This window comes from Saccostrea cucullata, unplaced genomic scaffold (assembly GCF_032062105.1).
Source record: "Saccostrea cucullata isolate Sc308-1 unplaced genomic scaffold, CSIRO_AGI_Scuc_v1 ctg23, whole genome shotgun sequence".
NCBI classification, from domain to species: domain Eukaryota; kingdom Metazoa; phylum Mollusca; class Bivalvia; order Ostreida; family Ostreidae; genus Saccostrea; species Saccostrea cuccullata.
The window spans coordinates 503,593-524,793 of NW_026932470.1; the positions used below are offsets into that span (position 1 = coordinate 503,593).

The following is a 21,201-nucleotide window of genomic DNA, read 5'->3' on the forward strand; positions in this document are numbered from 1 at the left end:
TTTTACATCATAGACATATTTATATATTTCTGTTGGAGATTTTACTATTTTGCAAAAAAAAAAAAAAAAAAAAAAAAAGGATATGGGGTGTGGGCTACATTTCAAGGAACATTTTCAACAGTAAAGGTTATGTTTGAAAAAAAAGTTCCTTTTGAAATAAAAACATATTGTACTTTGCATAATTGTAAAGAACATACATTTGTAAATACTGTTCTCCTCAAATTTAATTTTTTTTTGAAAAAGAGAATTATTCAAATTTCTATTGAAATTTGAAAACAAAAATATTATAGACGAAAAATGCCGATAATAATTTCTTATGCATGATATTTTGTCTACGTGTTAATGTTATATTCTGCAAACTGACTGGCCTTTGTGCATATTTAAAATCTTTAGAATTCACTTTTAATTTCACATTATTTTACACTCACATAGAGTACAATTTGATTATTCAACTTTTACCAGAGATTTTGAAAATTAAGTTTTTGAGAAATGTATCGGAAACCTTGTAGAAGTTTTCAGATAATGATTGACGAGTAAAGTTAGAACAAAATATCTGTAGGTGGTATTTTAAAAGCCCAAACATTTAGCTAAATTTAATCCTCAAGAGTATCACATAATTTTTGACGTTTTGTTTGTTTGTTTTATTTTTCTTGACGTTATGATGCTTGTTCCCAAGTAGAACTAGCAAAACTTCAACTAAGATTGCTTAAAATAGTTCCAGGATGTATGGTTCTGGTCATTACGTAGGCGGGGGGCCAAATGTTACATTAAAGGAACACTTATATTTATGGAGTTCAGTATATCTCCGAGGTCTGTTTAAACTTTTAATGATGTACATAGGCAAAAAAGTATATAAATTGCCATTTTTGAAATTCTAAAATCATTTCGATCAGCAAAATGGGACTGATAAAGAAACCTTGGTATCTTTCGAAAGTTATCGTACTTCTGAGCATTGTGGTCTTCACAATTCCCAATGTCCAAGCCAAAGGTAATGGTCTAAAGTCTAAATCAAATTATTTTATCAGAAGATTCGGTTGTTTACAACTTTTAAAACGATGATATTAACTGATATCTATTTTTTTTATTTACAGCCGTTGGAAAAGAATCGAGATTAACTCTCAACGAATTGAGACAAAGATACGAATCCGTTAAATCCAAGGTAAGATGATTTGGAACTGTAGACAATAATCACAATTTTAAATCTTCATATATGAAATTCCAGAAAAATTAAATTTCACAATGAAAATTTTTTACAGTATGACAATACTTTAAATAAAAAAACAAACCAATCAGTTCGACCGACACAGACATCTTTGCTTGATAAAAGCATGCTTTTGTGCAACAGTTCCTTTCTTTTTATTTATTTATTTCTATATTTTATTATTTCCCTCTTAATCCAAGACTAATATTAAGGATAAAAAATACAGATTTTTTAAAGCCTAATTTCTTACTAATTGACTGATACTGATTTAGCTTAACAACATTATTGTTGCAAATTCATGAATTTAAAAGAAAAGTGTGAAAATGTAATTTTACAATTTAATCTATTTATTTTTGTATACCGTTCGTTATCTCCATATGTTTCATTAAAAAAAAGAAAAGATAAAATAGGAAATTTTTACTACTGTAAATTTTTCTAATTTAAAGAATAAACTACTGTACTGTTAACATGGATTTTAATTTTTTAGAAGGAAAAAATACAATCGATAAACTGATTTACCTAAAAGTATTCCATTATCATAACTTGAACTACATGTTTATTATGCTATTTTAATAATTCAAGAGCTGATTGCAATCCCCTCTGTATACCCGTGAAGAGGTCCCTACTGTTTAAGCTAAAAAGAAAAATAGCGCATTGAATGTTAGGAAAACTTTCTGAAACACATAATCATTATTCAATAAGCCGATATTTTTTCCTAAATTTTATTTTAGGAAAAAGTGATTTTGATTATTAATCTAAAAGATTATATGCATAGCAATATATACAAGAAAAAGATATCTTGTTGTAAATTTTGAATTTACTATGGGGAGGTAAATGCAAACTTTACAACATGATATCTGTCAAAATTTACAACGCGATAAAGTGACAAAACTAAAAAACAAAAACAAAACACGGACTTCTGGAAACATCATAGGTAAGATCAGGTGCATAGGAGATGTAAACATGCCCTGACAATCTGACACATTTAATTTGATCTCTGTTTTAAAAAGATAACGTTAATAGTTCAAAGTTTAAACTGGTTACAGTCAGGTCCGTGTAACACTTAACAAGTCAAATTTCTAAAACGATTCTGAGTTTTAGCAGATTTCTAACTTTCAAAAACTCAAACTGATTTCGTATATTGAAATTTAATATTTTAGTTTAAAAATCTAAAAGTTCAAAATTTCAAACAGGTTTTAGAATTTTAATATTTTAGATTTTTACCTTAAATGTTCAAAATTCAAATTTCCGAAAACGATTTTTGGAATTTAAACGTTGCTCAGAAAGTTTACACTTAACAATGTAAAGTTCGGTAATGTTTTTCGTGTTCTGGGTATTTGAAATTAGCTTCAAACTTCTAAACTCCAACTTTGAAACGTTTCAGATTTTTAGAAATTTAGAATTTTGAGTCAAATGTTCTCATTTCAATTAACCTAAACACTTTGAGTTTTTAGAATTTTACTTTAAATATATAAAATTTAAACCAGTTATGGAATTTGATATTTTGGATATTTGAAGTAAACTTCTAAAAACTCAAAATGTACAAAAGTGTTTTGGTTATTTAAAAGTTGAGTTTTTAAATCAATATTCTAAATTTCTAAAAACCTAAAGCGTTTGAAAGTTGGAAGTTTGAAGTAAATCTTAAATACTCAGTAATCAAAAGACGAAAATGTTATCGAGTTTTAGATTGTTAAGCGTAAACTTTCTAAACAAACGGTATATTAAAAACTTAAAAATCTAAAATACAAAATTTGTTTTTGGAAATTTGAATTTTGAATATTTAAGGTAAAAATCGAAAAACTTAAAATTCTAAAACCTGTTTGGAAATATGGAAATTTAGATTTTTGAAGTAAAATGTTAAATTTCAATATAACAAATCAGTTTGAGTTTTTGAAAGTTAGAAAATTGAACTAATATATCAACATTCTAAAACTCTAAATCGTTTTAGAAATTTGAATTGTTAAGTGTTACACTGACCCATTCATCTTTAGTAAAAGACCTAACTGTGGAACATGAAAAAACTGTATGTTTCCTTTATTTCGCGTACACACACACAAAAAAAAGGATATAAATATTGTTTATAATTAAAAGACGTCATTATTTCAAAATGTCAAATTGAAGGTTACAAAAAACTTTAATCTAGATCCAGCGTTATATACGCACAAAGGTTGATTTACATGGTATAAGAAGTAATCTATGATGTCCTGCAAAGGAAGCAATTATTTTACAGTATATATTGCATAAAATATGAAGTAAACACAATTAAAGCACAAAAGACAAAATGTAATATTTTCTAAATGCCATTATGTCTATAGATTAATTAATAAAAGCCAGATGTGTTTGTGAAACACTGATGCTTCCGTATGCAGCTTTTGGCAAGATTAAAAATGTTCAAATGCAAACCAAACTATAAGGTTAAGTAATTAACAAATACATGTCTGAATGAAAAAACCCGTGAAATATGATTTAAAAAAGAAATACATTGAAATCAATTAAACTTACTACAACTATTTGTATATGTATTTATTATTTATGTATACTAATATTGTAGGTATTTATACATTTAAATTATTAAGATAATTCCTATTTTTGTATTAGAGAACACCAAACAGTGACGCAATACAAGAGGAAGCGGAGCTATATCAATCGTTACTCCGCACTATCCGTGAATATGAGAAGAAACAGTCCAAACACCAACGAAGTTAAAAACATAACCCAACCCGGAGACGGTGCAATACTCATTGAGGAAGCCCTGAAGGTAATGCTATTGGAGAATTTTTAATTGTACACGTGAATTTTGTAAATTGTGTAAATAATGGTTCAACAATTAGTATTTACAGTACTTAAAAACATCAGTCAGCATTCAATGCAATGATGGATTGTACTGACAAGGTCATCGTATCGACCATAGAACTTGCGAAATGATTACTAAATAAGCTGTTTGATATCCTTGTTTCATCAACTTGTATGCCAATTGCTTGCCTCCTTTGGGAAATTGTTCATAGTCGAGCATGCTCTTGTATATCGAATAAACTAGGGAACATAAATCTACATGCGGATTATAACAGGTTGGAGAGACTACTCGAAATCGGGTATTATCCGTGAAATAGGGTAAACTTAAACAATGGGATGGCGCATGTTGCCGAAATAATTTTCATCTAGATACACAAGTTTTCTAAAGGTATCACAAACCAAGTTAGAATATGGGTGACAGGATTAATGCGCACAGGACAACAAATACCCGTGGAGCATAGTACATTTCATGATCTGCACCCAAAAAGGCGTTCGATTTGCTTTATAGTTTTCATAATGTTGAAAGTATTTGCATCTTCTTCATGTTCAACAGAATTGTTAAATATCAGAATTCGGGAATTTATAATAATTCCACATCAACACGACAAACATGTAAATAAATCAAATAATACGGAAACACGTTTCAATTCTCATCTTACCAATTTTCGTAATTGTTGGTCATGCGGTCAAAAAATTTCAAATACCCTGCGTTTCTTTTTCTTTTCAGTATATATTGAGATTGTATTGTTAGCACATGAAATGATGTACACATTTGACTTTTATTTATAAACACCCCCCCCCTCTCAAAAAAAATTAAAAAATCAGAAAAAATACTTTACATATGACTTCTCGCTCTCCATTTGAAAAAGGAATAAAATAGGTAAAATAGCAAATCTTGCGGATTCAACGATACCCTAATATCGGGTATTATACGCAATTTCACGGATAATTATAATACCCGATTCCGAGTATTCTCTCCGACCTGTATAAGGGTGTATTGCTAATCTTTCGTGCTAATCCGAAAGATTGTTTGGAGACCTGGTCTCTAAACACTATATAGATATTGTCAATAAGAAAAGTATTTTATAATTTCAGAATATTTTTGTGTTAAATCACAACATCGAGCAAATTTTTTAAATGATAAATCAGGACAGATGTCCATGTATAATTAAATAATTGATATTTATTTCTTACAGGGTAATGTTGATCCGAATTCTGACGTCGTGAATCTTCTGGAGAGTATGTTTGTGGATGAAGGAAACAGACACGATCTACAAGTAAATCACAAAAACACTCACTGACAAACATTAAGGACCCTCTCTACACCAGTACAAAATGTTTTTTGAATATTGAGAAAAATATATTCTATAAAGGTGTTAGTATTGAACTTATTTATATGATTTTCAACATATGGTGCGTGGCATTTACCCCTAGGAAAAATAATCAAACACAACACAGTATCAGTGAATAGAAATCACTGTTGTTTACTTCGATAGAGAAAATACATGTAAATAACATGTTCAATTAATTAATCTTGGCCTTTTAAAATGTTAAGAATACCTGAATTGATTACAAATTGTGTAATAAACTGTGAATTTCTAATTTTAAGAATTTAGATCTAAGGGCAGATCACTCTAACTGCAAAAAAATACCATAGAACCAGAACTCTTTAGTGTGCATTGTAGAGAGGGTTCTTAACGTCCTTTGTTTATTACATGCTCTTAAGGGCATCGAGCTCATTCACGTAAGGGTTCCTACGTCATGGAATTTTTATATAGGTACAATAACTGTCGTTTACTTGAACTAAAGTGACGCTAAGCATCTCCTGTTTAACGGTTATTTCCGCTGTATTGAGAAAGAAAACAATGTTATCTGTAGTCAAACTATATGTTATCAAACAGGGTCATTATAAAAAACCACAGCATTTGCAGATTGCTTCTCTTAAATTATTAGATTATGAAAATCTCTATAACATCATCTTATTAATATATTCGATCAGTGCATACTATTTATGCAAGATACTGTATTCAGCGGCGGCTCACACAAATTGGTCCGACCAAAATAGTTCCATCATGATAAGTAGATACAACATTATTGTTCATGATAAGAGTAAAGATGTGTATGTCATACGTTAAAGAAATTAAAAAAAACGTCAAAATATTATTAGAAAGTCACTTTCCCCCCGAAATGCAAATAAAAAATATCAGTATTCCTACGCTCGCTCCCTCCTCAGCCTGTTTTTTTTTTTTTTTTTTTTTTTTTTACATGTTTGATAACAGAGAATATTTAGGTCATTCTTCGATTCATATCTTTTCACCGATGAATTGATAATACTATATCAACAATTGTATTAAGTACATGTTTATAGTCCATTAATTATCATACAATTTCTTCTTAAAGAAAAAATTAATCATTCTGTGTGTGTGTATTATTAAATGACGGAATTTTCAATCCCTGGCCGGATTCTGCTCGTGTGTACACTTTTTAAACTGTAGGGTATGTGTGGCAAAACGATAACTGGGTTGGAGATTCGGGTTCGTGTTGAAGTTCAGCATACCATTTTATATAGAACTTGAATATTGTAAGTAATTTCTGCGACGAATACATTAGTATATTTCAGTAATTTTCAAAACAAAAAAGGTTTTCAGTTTAGAATTTTCCGGCCCGGTCCTGATTTTCCTAACCCGGCCATTTTAAACACAAGTTGTTGCAGATGCAAATGTTAGAACAAACTATATATAGTTCAACAGGGATTGTATAATTTTTATTATTAATCAGAATTCGTATTCATATGATCTAATTAAGAAAAGAAAAGTTTTGTCTGCCATCGTAACTTCTAGGCAAAACAAAACGTGTTTCTCCGAGCTCGCTGGATGCGTTTGACAGCTCCATCGCACGTGTGTAGACCAAGGCTAATGTTGGTCTTGCGGACACAGGTACATGTAGGCCTATGTGTACAGTTTGTTAGGAGACTGGGTGACCGTAATGCTATGGACTCACGAAATTTACAAGTTCCATAATTAGACAGTGCAGTTTTTTTTTTAATTCAAGGTACTTGGACACAGATTTGAAGTTAATATTTTCTGTATATTTCTGTATAATATCACGAATTATATATTTTAATAGCATTTCACACAAAAAATTAATTAAAAATATTATTTCATTTAAAAGTTATTAAAGGTACTTGGACACAGTATTTATTTTCTCTATAATATTACGACTTATATATTTTAATAGCATTTCACACAAAAATTAATTAAAAATCTTATTTCGTTTAAAAGATATTGAAATTTCAAATTTTTCGGCGGGTTTGATTGACAGATCGTTGCACTCTCACAAATTTAATTTTATTCTTAATCCTTAGGAAAAGTGGTAATCTCGTTTTGTATAAATGAAAAATATTAATACTATAATCCAGAAAATTCAGAGTAGACACGTTCGAAAGCAAAACAAACACACAATATATTGTCAGTCCGTGCAGTTGTGGTAAGCAGACTGTGACGATTGAACGCACCCGGTGAATTCTAAATATAAACAAAAACAGAACTCGAGCCCTGTTTACAAAAACTGTGTACATAACACGAGTGTGCTCGATTTGCTAAACTCTGCACGCATCTCTTAGTTCGGAATGACGATACTTGTGAAGGTGTTTTGCTTTCTAACATTTCTACTCTGAATAAAATTATTTTTCTTGATAAAAGTTTTAATATTTCTCATTAAAACACATCAAAATTGCCACTTTTCTTAAGGATTAAGAATAAAGTTAAAATTTATGAAAGTGCAAGGATGTGTCAATCAAACCCGCCTAAAAAAATTTAAAGTTTTAATAACTTTTAAACGAAATAAGATTTTTAATTAATTTTTGTGTGAAATGCTATTGAAATATATAATTCGTGATGTTATACAGAAAAAATGAGAAAATATTAACTTCAAATCTGTGTCCAAGTACCTTTAAAACTTTGGAAAAGTGGCAATCCTGATGTGTATTAATGATAAATATTAAAACTTAAATCAAGAAGAATAATTTTATTCAGAGTAGAAATGTTAGAAAGCAAAACTCCTTCACAAGTTTCGTCATTCCGTTGTGTACAGAGTTTTGCGAATCGATCACACTCGTGTTATGTACACAGGTTTTTGTCACGGGCACTGGAAGTTAATGTAAATATATAGTATGTGTATGTATAAAAAAAGAAGGGTAGGACACTCTTTTTGAGGCAAATTCGGGTTTGGGGTATTCTAGGCCTTTCTCAGAAAACTTGACGCGATTAATCGTTCAGATATAACTTACTTTAAATATATTTACTATTTCGTTCCGCTTCAATGCCGTCCCTTCGAAGGAAAAGATGTTTTTATACCCCCAAGTGCCTAAGAATTTCGCTAGACTGCCTTACTTCCGCTTTATCCAAACTGAATAAAAAGGTAAGTTCTATTGGCCTAGAATACCCCAAACCCGAATTTGCCTCAAAAAGAGTGTCCTACCCTTCTTTTTTTTATACATACACATACTATATATTTACACTAACTTCCAGTGCCCGTGGTTTTTGTAAACATGTTATTGTTTGGTATTTACGATTCATCGGGTGCGTTAAATCGCCAAAGTCTGTTCACCACATTTGCACGGACTGACAATATATTGTGTGTTTGTTTTGCTTTGGAACATGTCTACTCTGAATTTTCTGGATTATAGTATTAATATTTTTCATTAATACACATCAGCTAGGATTGCCACTTTTCCTAAGGAGTAAGAATTAACTTAAAATTTGTGAAAGTGCAAGGATGTGTCAATCAAACCCGCCAAAAATTTTAAAGTTTTAATACTTTTAAATGAAATAAGATTTTTAATTAATTTTTGTGTGAAATGCTATTAAAATATATAAGTCGTAATATTATAGAGAAAATATTAACTTCAAATCTGTGTCCAAGTACCTTTAATGTCATTATAAACACTGTTAAACATATTAAATCTAAAAGTCGAATATCTTTGGATATGGGGTAATCCATATCTTTTCTTATTTTTAAAATTGAATGTACGCATAAAAGCTTTGAATCTTGTATTCAGAAGACATTAACACCTAAGAAGGTGAAGTGTTACTACATTTTACAAAGACAAACGTGTAGTTTTCAATTTATCATGAGAAATAGAATGTAGAAGATTCATACGTTTCGATGTTTATACGAATAGGAAATACTAAGGGGGATCAAAAAGTTCGCGAACAAACTGAATAGCTTCCATAAAACAAAAACAAAAACAAAATTAGGTTTCAGTGTTCATTATTTTTTAAAGTAGCCATCTTTGATTATAATGCATATCTGCCACGCGAAAACGTGATCCTGGCGGTCACGTGACATGCTCTAAAGCATTCTGTTCGTAGACCCTGAAATATTTTTCTGAGTCTTATATTTTTTTTACTATGCAAGTTGATTTTTAAAACAAGAACAGTCCATTTGTCAGAAATGGCAAACTCCCAGAAAAAGGATGGTTGAATAAGGCTATACTTTCCCAGAATGAAACACCGTGACAATTGTAACCCGAGTCCTCTGTCTTAGGAACGTCGTTTATCCAATATGGATATAGTTGTGGAGGCCTTCTTTTTATCATATTTAATATGTAAAAAAGTTTAAATTAAACGAAATTTTAGTGATTTAATATTGATATTATTGCTAAGATATTCTACTATTTTACTAGCTTGTAACAAAGGACACATCTCTTCCACAGCTTGCTTAGTAACCGCTGGGCTACATGTACAAAACAAACGTCATTTTAAACCATCTCCCTCCCTCCACTAAAACAAACAATCCAATTTATGACTGAACGTCTGGAAAGTCTATTGTCTTCATAAACCTTTTACAAATCATTATATAAGATACTTCAAAGGAAAATCCAAGTTATACGTTAAACTTTACAGCCGGTCTTTGCACGAGTAAAACTGTGACAACCATTTTTCGTCACGAGTCACCTACATATTGACGTCATTTTCACATTGTGACGACAAAAACATGGTGCAAAACGTTTTATTACATATGCTATTTACAGAACATTTGTATGACTCTATGCGAGCCAAATTTCATTCTGATCTGAATCATGGTTTTATAAATATAGAGATAGTTCCCAAACTTTTTGATCACCCCTCGTTTTATGCAAAATTTTGTAAAAGTTCCATCGATTGTTTGAAATTTCACATTTAATCAGCAGATATAAAGACGTTGAATAGGTGACAGTGGATTATTATTAGGAAAGTTGACATTCAGTATAAGTGATTGGAAATATTTAGATTATTGAAAACTGAAAGGGGATTTTTGGAAATTTCTGCCTGTGAAACGAAATTGAATTGCCAAAGATTAATGTTGAATATAAACCAGGTGTTAGTATTTCAAAGATGCAACAGTAATAATGAGCTTAAGACGATGTGGTATATGATTTTGTCATCTCTCCTATGTCTTAGCCTGAGGGAATTGGTAAGATTGCTTCCAAAAAAGGAAAGGTTTTTGGAGACACACATGACAGCCATAAACTGACACAGGACCAGATTGATGAATTAAAGAGCGGGGTAAGACTTGCACCTCTGGGTCACTGTAAGCCAACATCCCAGGCAGTTTGAACTTTGTCTTATTTCTTTTGATTTCTTTAGGGATTTAGATGGCTTTATCTTTATATAATTAATATTCCGTTATTTCATTAATATTTTTGTTTATTTTTCATCTTTTGAAAACTCTTAACACTATTCATAAGAAAAAGTATTTGGATGAATGAAATCAAATTCATCGATTTTTAAAACAATTAACATAAGACTGATGTGCATTGAAAATGTGAATACTATGTAATATTAACTCATAACAAAAAAAAAAGTTTCGTTTTTATTCAGAATTCGCTAATAATATAATGACAATATTGTAGAGCTCATCAATTGAACTGGTCAGACGAGATAGATTTATATTCCGTCATGTTTCATTGCTCAATTTAAATAATACCATGAGAGTTATCAGAATATTTTTTTCAGTCAATTTAGCATTCATTGGCATAAAAAGAATTATTTGGCGATCTTTACAATTTTTTTGGTTTGCCTTCTTCCGATCGTCTGTCTAAGAATAACCCGATATTTTCCCATTTTATTCGTTAATGTTCTCAGCACGACAAGACAACATGCATGCTTTTATTTTCTGATAATTATCTCAACTACCTACCCACCCATTTTCTTTTACTTTAAGTCAGCAGAAGGCAAACAACATTACCATAACGATTGCCCAAACCATTGGTGTCCAGATGTTCTCTCTAGAATTTGATACATGTACATTATTAATTACAGATTCGTCCTCAAAAATCATACGATACGTACACATCAGCAAACACTTGATTAACCTATTAACACTCTACATGCAAGTTAGTTCATGTTCTGTTTTGAATTTTCACAGAATGGAAAGGGAAAACGAAATTTTTGGAGAGATGCTCGACTTTGGACAGACAAAATAATTCCGTACACCATTGCCAGCTCCTTATGTACGTTTTTTTAGGACTAACCTTTGGACTTGAAAATCAGGAAATCAAAAATTAAATGCACTGATATATTTTATACAAATGTACTCAAAACAGCTGAGTTGTATGCATTGTTAAATTAAAATATAAGCAATTTAAAATATACCCCAGGCTCATTTTAAATAGACCTCATCTTTCTTTAAATTTCTTGCTTTAGCCTCTGTCCAGGGAAATGTAGACACAATCAACAAGGCAATCCAACAGTTTACCGACTACACCTGTTTGAGATGGGTTCCTTATGGGTCTGCCGAAGCAAATCAAGCCAGCTATCCAAATTATGTGGAGTTCTTCTCTGGAAGGTAATAGTGTTTTCAAAATCTAGATGCCAGGCCCCAGGATCATAAAGCATCTTAAGCTTAAGTCGAAATATTTATGTTGTATTTAAATGTTATAGAAGTCAAACACTCCTAAATCAAAATATTTCTCCACATTGTTTTCCAAAACTACGGAAGCCCGTTGAGGCCAGTTCAGAGAGAGAAATATTTTTAGCTCACCTGAGCCGAAGGCTCAAGTGAGCTTTTCTGATCAAAATTTGTCCGTTGTCTGTCGTTGTCGTAGTCGTTGTCGTCGTCGTTGTCGTCGTAAACTTTTAACAATTTCATCTTCTTCTCAGGGCCAATTTTAACCAAACTTGGCACAAAGTATCCTTGGGTGAAGGGGAATCAAGTTTGTTCAAATGAAGGGCCAGGCCCTTTTCCAAGGGGAGATAATTATGAATTAGAGAAAAATTAATGGCATTTTAAAAAAATCTTCTTCTCAAGAATCACTGGGCCAGGAAAGGTGAAACTTATGTGGAATCATCCTCTGGTAGTGTAGATTCAAATTTGTTCAAATCATAGCCCCCGGGGCAAGGGTGGGGCCACAATGGCCGACCCAAGTTTTACATAGGAATATTTAGGAAAAATCTTTAAAAATCTTCTTCCCCAGAACCACTGGGCCAGGAAAGGTGAAACTCACATGGAATCATCCTCAGGTAGTGTAGATTCAAGTTTGTTCAAATCATGATCCCCGGGGCAAGGGTGGGGCCAAAATGGCCGACCCAAGTTTTACATAGGAATATTTAGGAAAAATCTTTAAAAATCTTCTTCTCCAGAACCACTGGGCCAGGAAAGGTGAAACTCAAGTGGAATTATCCTCAGGTAGTGTAGATTCAAATTTGTTCAAATCATGATCCCCGGGGCAAGGGTGGGACCAAAATGGCCGACCCAAGTTTTACATAGGTTTATATAGGAAAAATCTTTAAACATCTTCTTCTCCAGAACCACTGGGCCAGGAAAGGTGAAACTCAAGTGGAATTATCCTCAGGTAATGTAGATTCAAGTTTGTTCAAATGATGACCCCCGGGGCAAGGGTGGGGCCAAAATGGCTGACCCAAGTTTTACATAGGAATATATAGGAAAAATCTTTAAAAATCTTCTTCTCCAGAACCACTGGGCCAGGAAAGACGAAAATCATGTGGAATCATCCTCAGGTAATGTAGATTCAAGTTTGTTCAAATGATGACCCCCGGGGCAAGGTGGGGCCAAAATGGCCGACCCAAGTTTTACATAGGAATATATAGGAAAAATCTTTAAAAATCTTCTTCTCCAGAACCACTGGGCCAGGAAAGGTGAAACTCATGTGGAATCATCCTCAGGTAATGTAGATTCAAGTTTGTTCAAATCATGATCCCCGGGGCAAGGGTGGGACCAAAATGGCCGACCCAAGTTTTACATAGGAATATATAGGAAAAATCTTTAAACATCTTCTTCTCCAGAACCACTGGGCCAGGAAAGGTGAAACTCAAGTGGAATTATCCTCAGGTAGTGTAGATTCAAGTTTGTTCAAATCATGACCCCCGGGGCAAGGGTGGGGCCAAAATGGCCGACCCAAGTTTTACATAGGAATATATAGGAAAAATCTTTAAAAATCTTCTTCTCCAGAACCACTGGGCCAGGAAAGGTGAAACTCATGTGGAATCATCCTCAGGTAGTGTAGATTCAAGTTTGTTCAAATGATGACCCCCGGGGCAAGGGTGGGGCCAAAAGGGCCGACACAAGTTTTACATAGGAATATATAGGAAAAATCTTTAAAAATCTTCTTCTCAAGAACCACTGGGCCAGGAAAGGTGAAACTCATGTGGAATCATCCTCAGGTAGTGTAGATTCAAGTTTGTTCAAATCATGACCCCCAGGGCAAGGTGGGGCCAAAATGGCCGACCCAAGTTTTACATAGGAATATATTTAGGAAAAATCTTTAAAAATCTTCTTCTCCAGAACCACTGGGCCAGGAAAGGTGAAACTCATGTGGAATCATCCTCAGGTAGTGTAGATTCAAGTTTGTTCAAATGATGACCCCTGGGGCTAGGGTGGGGCCAAAATGGCCCGTCCAAGTTTTACATAGGAATATATAGGGAAACCTTATAAAATCTTCTTTTCAAGTACTTCAAAACTATGATTAGTGTTATTTATATGGAATCATCTTCAGGTAGTGTAGATTCTAGTTTGTTCAAATGATGAACGCCTGGGGGGGGGGGGGGGGGGTTAAATTAAAGCCCAATGTGCTCAGGTGAGCGCTGTGGCCCCTGGGTCTCTTGTTTATTGCGTTTAATCGCAATAATTATTGCGTTTAAACGCAAAACTTTTTGCGTTTAATTGCAAAAGATTGCGATTAAACGCAATAATATTGCGATTAAACGCAATAATTATTTTTGCATTTAATCGCAATAATTTTTGCGTTTCAACGCAATAATATTGCGTTTAATTGCAATAATATTGTGTTTAATCGCAATCATATTGCGTTTAATTGCAATAATTTTTTGCGTTTAATCGCAATGATAATTTTTTGCGTTTAATTGCAATAATTATTTGCATTTAAACACAGTAATTTTGCACTTAAATGCAATACTCTTTGCATTTTATGGCAATAATCCTTCCTTTTAAGGATCATTTTGCATTTAACTACAATAATTCAGTGCTGTAGTTTGAAATCAAACATCGGCTAGCCAAAAATTATTATGAATACTATGGTCTGATTCTTTTAAGAAGAAGTGTTTGGTTCTGTGTATTTTTGCAAAATGTTGCAGTGTGTGAGATTTGAAGGTTTACAATTGCATCCTAAGTAAACAGCCAGACTTTCTTAAACCTATTGGAATCCAACACTTTAAAAGCAGCCATTAATCAATCCCTTAGGTATCACAGCAAATTAAGAATGTTTCAGTGGTATTAATAGCCATATCAGTTTGGTAGTAAAAATCGATCAATCTGTTTTCATTTGATTTATTTTGATTTCATATGATTCCATCTCCTAAATTTTCGTGTTCTCGTATTTACTATATGTGATCAAAGGAAAGGTGAATATACAGGAATATAGACATCTATACATGCTAAAGCTTTGTTTCATTCTAAGATTGTCTTTGTTTTTACAGACCGACACTTCTTTTTCCTCTTTAAATCCATACCAATGATTTAATCATTCAGAAAATGCTTGTTCAGAAGAATCTGAATCTATTATGCTTAACAATACACAATTCTCCTCCTAGGTTAATGTACAAAAGAAAAAAGAAACGAATATCAGCGCGGAACCATTGCAAAAATCAATAGAAATGATTGCTTTTAAATACAAAGATTATTGCGTTTAAATGCAAAAAATATTGCGTTTAATCGCAGTATTATTGCAATTAACCGCAATATCATTGCGTTTAATCGCAAAAGTATTGCGTTTAATCGCAATATTATTTAAACGCAGAAATTATTGCGATTAAACGCAAAGTGTTTTGAATGCGTTTAAACGCAATGATTATTGTGATTAAACGCAAAGTTTTGCGCTTAAACGCAATAATTATTGCGATTAAACGCAAAGTTTTGCGATTAAATGCAATAATTATTGCGATTAAACGCAATAAACAATATTTCTTTCTCTGAACTGGCCTCAACGGGCTTCCGTACAAAACTGTTGTTCTTGACAAATTTATAGATAAATTAAATAATTAATCAACATTTTACAAGCGATTGAAGATTTTACTCACGCCTATATCAAGTCTCTTTCATGATCCTCGGACCAGATATAAAATGTATGCATCCTTGCTTATCGCTTTTAATCTTCAGAAGACTGAGGCATAAAAATACTAATAAAGTTTGTTTGTTTGTTTTAAAATCAGTATTCATTTATATTTGTAAATTGCTGCCAAATAAAATCCGTGTACATCGTGTTTTGTTTTTTGGTAGGTTGTTGGTCGTACGTTGGAAGAGTGGGATCAGGCAAACAAGAAATCAGTCTTCAATCTCCTGGTTGTGTTTCGGTGAGGCATTATAAACTGATAAAAAAATTATATATAGTTAAAAAAACATTCCAGACAAAATACAACCCAACAATAAGTTGACTATGATAACAATCTTACAATTGCGAGAAGTTATATTACAATTATTGTAACATCAGCTTATTCAACAGAAGCTGGTTTTGATTTAAATCTGAACCGTATTCAGAGCAATCTCTTGGGTATTGAATCCACTGGGAAACACCATATGCAGGTGATGCTGGAAAACTGCTACGAATTGAGGAAAGACGATGGAAAAGCTAAAAACATCTCGTTTGTCATTGAGTTTATTTCCTGCTTTGCTATTATCTTCTATAGTCAGTAATGATATAGATGTGGCAAAATATTTAGTATCCTTTATTTCGATTAAAAAAAACAAACTAGGTTGACATATAAATGAAAGTTAGTTTTGCTGATTGATAAAACTTTGTCAATTTCTCTTAATGTTAAGCAAAACACCATAGCGAGCGTTTCATTTTCTCGTGAAATTAGCTTTTGGGTAGAATTCCTACTTAATAGGAATACAAAACAGGTTTGCTAATGAAGGAGCACAAACAATTGAAATATACAAACAAGTTAAAATTATAAAAATCTTTCATAAAAGTCCAGAACTACATTTTTCATGGTAACTGTGTACATTTTCTTTAAAGGAAACAGACTACAGCAATTTTCTGCTTACAGTCAATTTTGTTTATGAAACTGTAACCTTTGATGGATCTACGTAAATACCATGTCTTCAATATAATCACAATACCATAATTAGGCGTTGTTGAGTCGAATGCTGACTGGCGATTTTAATACTTATTGTTAGGTCACTATCTAAACACTTCTTTGTTCACGTATTTTTCTGCTTCCCGGTCATGACAAGGAGCACACAACCGATCTGAGCGTAGACAGGGGATGCCTACTCCTCTATGAGACTGGATCCCAATTCTTATATTTTTAGAGAACTGTCTCTTTGCTCCAGGCCTGGGGGCCATAAAACTTAGACGAGCTCACTTTTGATCTAAGTCTCACTTTTCCACTATATATTTCTTTGGTAAAATTGAGACTGAGACCAAAAGTGAGCTCGTCTAACTTTTATGGCCCTAGGCCAGTTTTGCTTTCTTTAAATGGACTTTTAAGCTTGCTTACTTTCGTTATTGACAGATTTCATCATGTACAACACTTTTTGAATATGTTGTAGCACAAGAAGTCTTAAGTTTCTATTTCACAGCAGTTAATGTAATCGTGATTGTTTAAAAATATATTCAGTAATGCTTTTACGATTGTTTTATATTGTTATTTACTTCATTTATTCAATGCTTTATATATTTAAGGTATCAACAACCGTCCATGAAATGGCGCATGCTATTGGACAATTTCATGAACAATCCAGAAATGATCGTGATAATCATGTCACCATGGTCTGGTCAAATATCGACAACGGTCAAAACAACAACAATATGCAGAAACATAACACCTTCGATTATAATCCATATGACTATCAGTCTGTGCTTCAATACAGTTTAACGGTCAGTTTATGATTCAGACCCTCTTATGAAAATTGTTTGCCCTCTCCCGATCGACTGGTTAAAGATAGACCGACTCAAAATGTTTCCGACTTCCAGGAATTGATATTTTTCTTCTACTTCTCCCTCTGAATCGTCATTTAGTATGGTGAAATTTTCTGATCAAATTTTCTCCTACCTACCGGCCTAATTTTCTTACTTTGAATCGGGAGATTGTAAGCCAACATCGATTTAAAGATGATCTCTTTTACTTTCTCAATATCCTTAGGGAAATTATGCGCATATTTTCTTGAAACAAATAGAAACCTTAGTTTTTGTTGCGTTTTTTTCCAGTCATTTTCCATAAATGGTCAGGCAGTTATGAAATTCCATGACCGTCGGCTGGAGTTTTTGGCTGATTCAGCCACTGGACTCATGTTTTATGATATTCAGGATGTCACAGATGCATATGATTGTACCAGTAAGAATTTCTATCAATTTCATTAACCCATTCAACAAGCTTTTTTTATATGTATATATCTGTAATATGAATGAATATTGCACTGGCTTTAAAGAATATCTCACTTAAGTGTATTTTTGGAGCATTCAGAACTAAGGATGAGAGATAAACAAGCTTTTAATCGAGAAATGCCTGGACATTTTATTTAATTGAACATATGCAACAGTCCAACTCATATTATTGTGCAAAATCTCCAGCTGTCTTTTGGTGAACTGTTCAAACGAAGTCCAATCCATGAATTTTTGTTATTTATATTAAATGCTACTGTTTGACTTTCTTAGGACCCTGTCGGGGCCCGAGTGGTACTGATCCCCTTAAGCAGTGTCAGAACGGAGGGTTTGTAATTCACACCTGTGACTGTCTGTGTCCGTATGGTATCACTGGAGACCTGTGTCAGACAGTGGGCACTGACCCAGGTAATATTATTTCTGTCTATCCAAGTAGCTGGGGTGTGGGTATATTACTTAGTGATTGACATAAAACAACATACAATCGATTAATGAATCATTATTTAACGTAATTTTATGTTCGAACTCAGAGGTAACTCCAAAATAAAATAATTTTTTGGTTGAAGAATGTGGTCCAGGTTTGATAACCCTAGCTGACGGAGAAACCAAGACCATAACTACACCTAATTTTAATACTGGGGGACCATATCCTACCGGAAAACGATGTGTTTGGTTGGTGAAGGTGAGTGAGAATAACTAAAAGATGTGTTTGATTAGTAAAAATAACTAAAAGATGTGTTTGGTTAGTGGAAGTTGGTTAAAAATGTGTTTGGATAATGAAGGTGAGTAAGAAGAGGTGTTTGGATAGCAAAGGTGAGTAAAAAGGCGTGTTTGGTTAGTGAAGGTTAGTGAAGGTGAGTAAAAAGACGTGTTGGTTAGTAAACGTGAGTAAAAAGACGTGTTTGGTTAGTGAAGGTTAGTGAAGGTGAGTAAAAAGGCGTGTTTGGTTAGTGAAGGTTAGTGAAGGTGAGTAAAAAGGCGTGTTTGGTTAGTGAAGGTTAGTGAAGGTGAGTAAAAAGGCGTGTTTGGTTAGTGAGGGTTCAGTAAAAAGACGTGTTTGGTTTGTTAAGGTGAGTAAAAAGACGTGTTTGATTAGTGAAGGTTAGTGAAGGTGAGTAAAAAGACATGTGAGTAAAAAGACGTGTTTGGTTAGAAAAGGTAAAAGATGTGTTTGGTTAATGAAGAGGTGAGTAAAAAAGATGTGCTTGGTTGTCTACATGTCAATGTCTCGAATAAATGACTTTAGTAAATTTAGTCAAACCTTATTAGAATCTACAGAATTCAAAGGTGTCTTTTAAACATTATATCAAGACTTTTTTTTATAAGGGATATATAAAAAACAGGCTAACAGGAACGCTTAAAATAGAAAGACCTTCATTTTACGTTTGTCATATCGTTGAATATCAAATAAATTTATCGCAAACACGATTCAAAAATTGAAATATTTTATATGGATTAATTACATGTGTATGATATCCTAAAAAGGTATATCTTAAGCTTTTCTTCTAATCATTCTTAGTCTTCTATTTATGATTATTTTTTCACACACTATTCAGTCTTCTAGTGGTAAGAATGTGGCTATGAAGATAGACGAGATGGATTTATCAACTGATGACGGCGCATGCGCTCACTGGCTGGAGATCCAGTACAATCTGATTGGACAGGGCGGACCAAAGTAAAAAAAATCATAGATATGTATTCATGTTTAAGATTATTTGAAAATTAAAATTTTGGATTTCCCCAGAGTTCATTTATTTCCTGTAATTATCTGTTCATTGTTATATCATTCTTTCCCCACAAAGAAACTGTAGAGGCTCACATTTTATTTCCACTCAGTCTACAGTTTTAATAAAATTGTGAAATTGTTATCACATATAAACTGTGTGTTCCAGACGCTGTGGAAAGTTCTCACACGAGACCTACGTGACGTCAGACTCCGGGAACCCGTCCATGATGTTACTGATGTTTAACAGCTCCTTTGCTCCTAATGTCCAAGCGGGCAAGGGTTTCACTTTGTCTGTGTCCTCTGTCGGTGCAGGTAACCTAAAAATATTCCATGTAACACATGAATGAAAACCATAGCATGATGGTGACAATGATAATGTAAATGTTTTCTTCATCTCTTTTATTGTTATTTAAAATCAAGGTAAGGTAGACTTTCTCGGCTTTTCTTAAATGTAGTTTGTTATAACTACCTTTGAGTAGACGTGTCTTTAATTCAAATCACAATAACATTGGTAGCAATTGATGCAATTTCAGACAAAAGTGTTGATATTAATGTATTCCAAGTTTTTGTTCTAAAATGTCTGAAGGTTAAACATATTACATCGGGATTTAAAAGTTTAACAATATTGAATGAGAATAGAAGAAATTAGTGTTTAATTGTTAACAACGATGTAAAAATGCTCTTGAAACAACTTTAAAAGTATTCTTTTGTTAAAATCAAGTGATGTGTATATGAAACATGCTTTGATGTCATTTGTAAAATACTAAATTAGGCTATAAAACTACCGATCGAGAATCCCCTGAGTTGTTAGCATTTGTGTTCAAACCATTTGTATAATATTTTATACATTAAAAACACGTTCAAACCAATCTTCAACTAAGTATATGTCTTATAATGGTGTCTTTGGAACATGTATTGATATCTTTGTTACAATATTTAGGCTGTAAATCTGCCCCTTGTGTTTTTGGAACATGTGCTGACGTCGGATCCAGTGATTTCAACTGCGCATGTGCTTCTGGATATACTGGACGGCTTTGTGATACACTTGTTGGTTAGATATCTTACAACTATTGTTGTCCTTTGTTTATTAAAGAGCTTTGAAATTCTTTTTTTTTTTAGATTTTTTCGCCATGACTTCACAAAATCAGCAAAAAATATTGAAATAAACTTTTTCAGAGTATAAATGAACATATTCTTTCAAGATGCATTCAAACTTCTCCATTTTAGGTTTTTTGTATAAATCATCAACTAAATAATGTTAAATTTGATTTAATTATTCTCAATGGTTCATCTAAAATTGAAAACAATGTTAACTTGACAGGTTCCGGGGATACAGTCTGTGACTTTGAAGGAGGTGTCTGTGGCTTTAGCAACTTAAAATCAGACTCCTACGACTGGGTTATAAAATCGGTATGGTATAGTTAATTGGACAAGTTATAGAACACATGAAGCACCTTTTGAAAGTGAGTTATTGGATAACCATACCTGTGGTAATAAAAATAAGAATTAGATGAAAATAGAGATAAAACAAATAATAAAAAAAAATCTCTTCATACTAGTTATAAATGATAAAATTGATAGATGTTGGTTAAATACTGTATACAGGGAAATTTTTGCCCCCGTTTGATTTTCGCCCTT

General features: G+C 32.6%; 1 protein-coding gene across 1 annotated transcript; it reads left to right on the forward strand.

The window, feature by feature from the left end:
• Window positions 1–897: 897 nt before the first annotated feature.
• Window positions 898–20,973, forward strand: LOC134235212 (protein SpAN-like; the record flags this gene model as incomplete). Its single annotated transcript, XM_062717349.1, has 17 exons — window positions 898–988; window positions 1,092–1,159; window positions 5,191–5,271; window positions 10,438–10,542; window positions 11,405–11,489; window positions 11,683–11,824; window positions 15,731–15,804; window positions 15,942–16,136; window positions 17,006–17,043; window positions 17,139–17,333; window positions 17,664–17,790; window positions 18,111–18,245; window positions 18,404–18,519; window positions 19,394–19,512; window positions 19,730–19,875; window positions 20,504–20,614; window positions 20,885–20,973. Coding segments are annotated over exons 1-17 (1,917 nt in total), but the record flags the coding sequence as incomplete, so codon positions are not given.
• Between the last annotated feature and the right edge of the window lie 228 nt (window positions 20,974–21,201).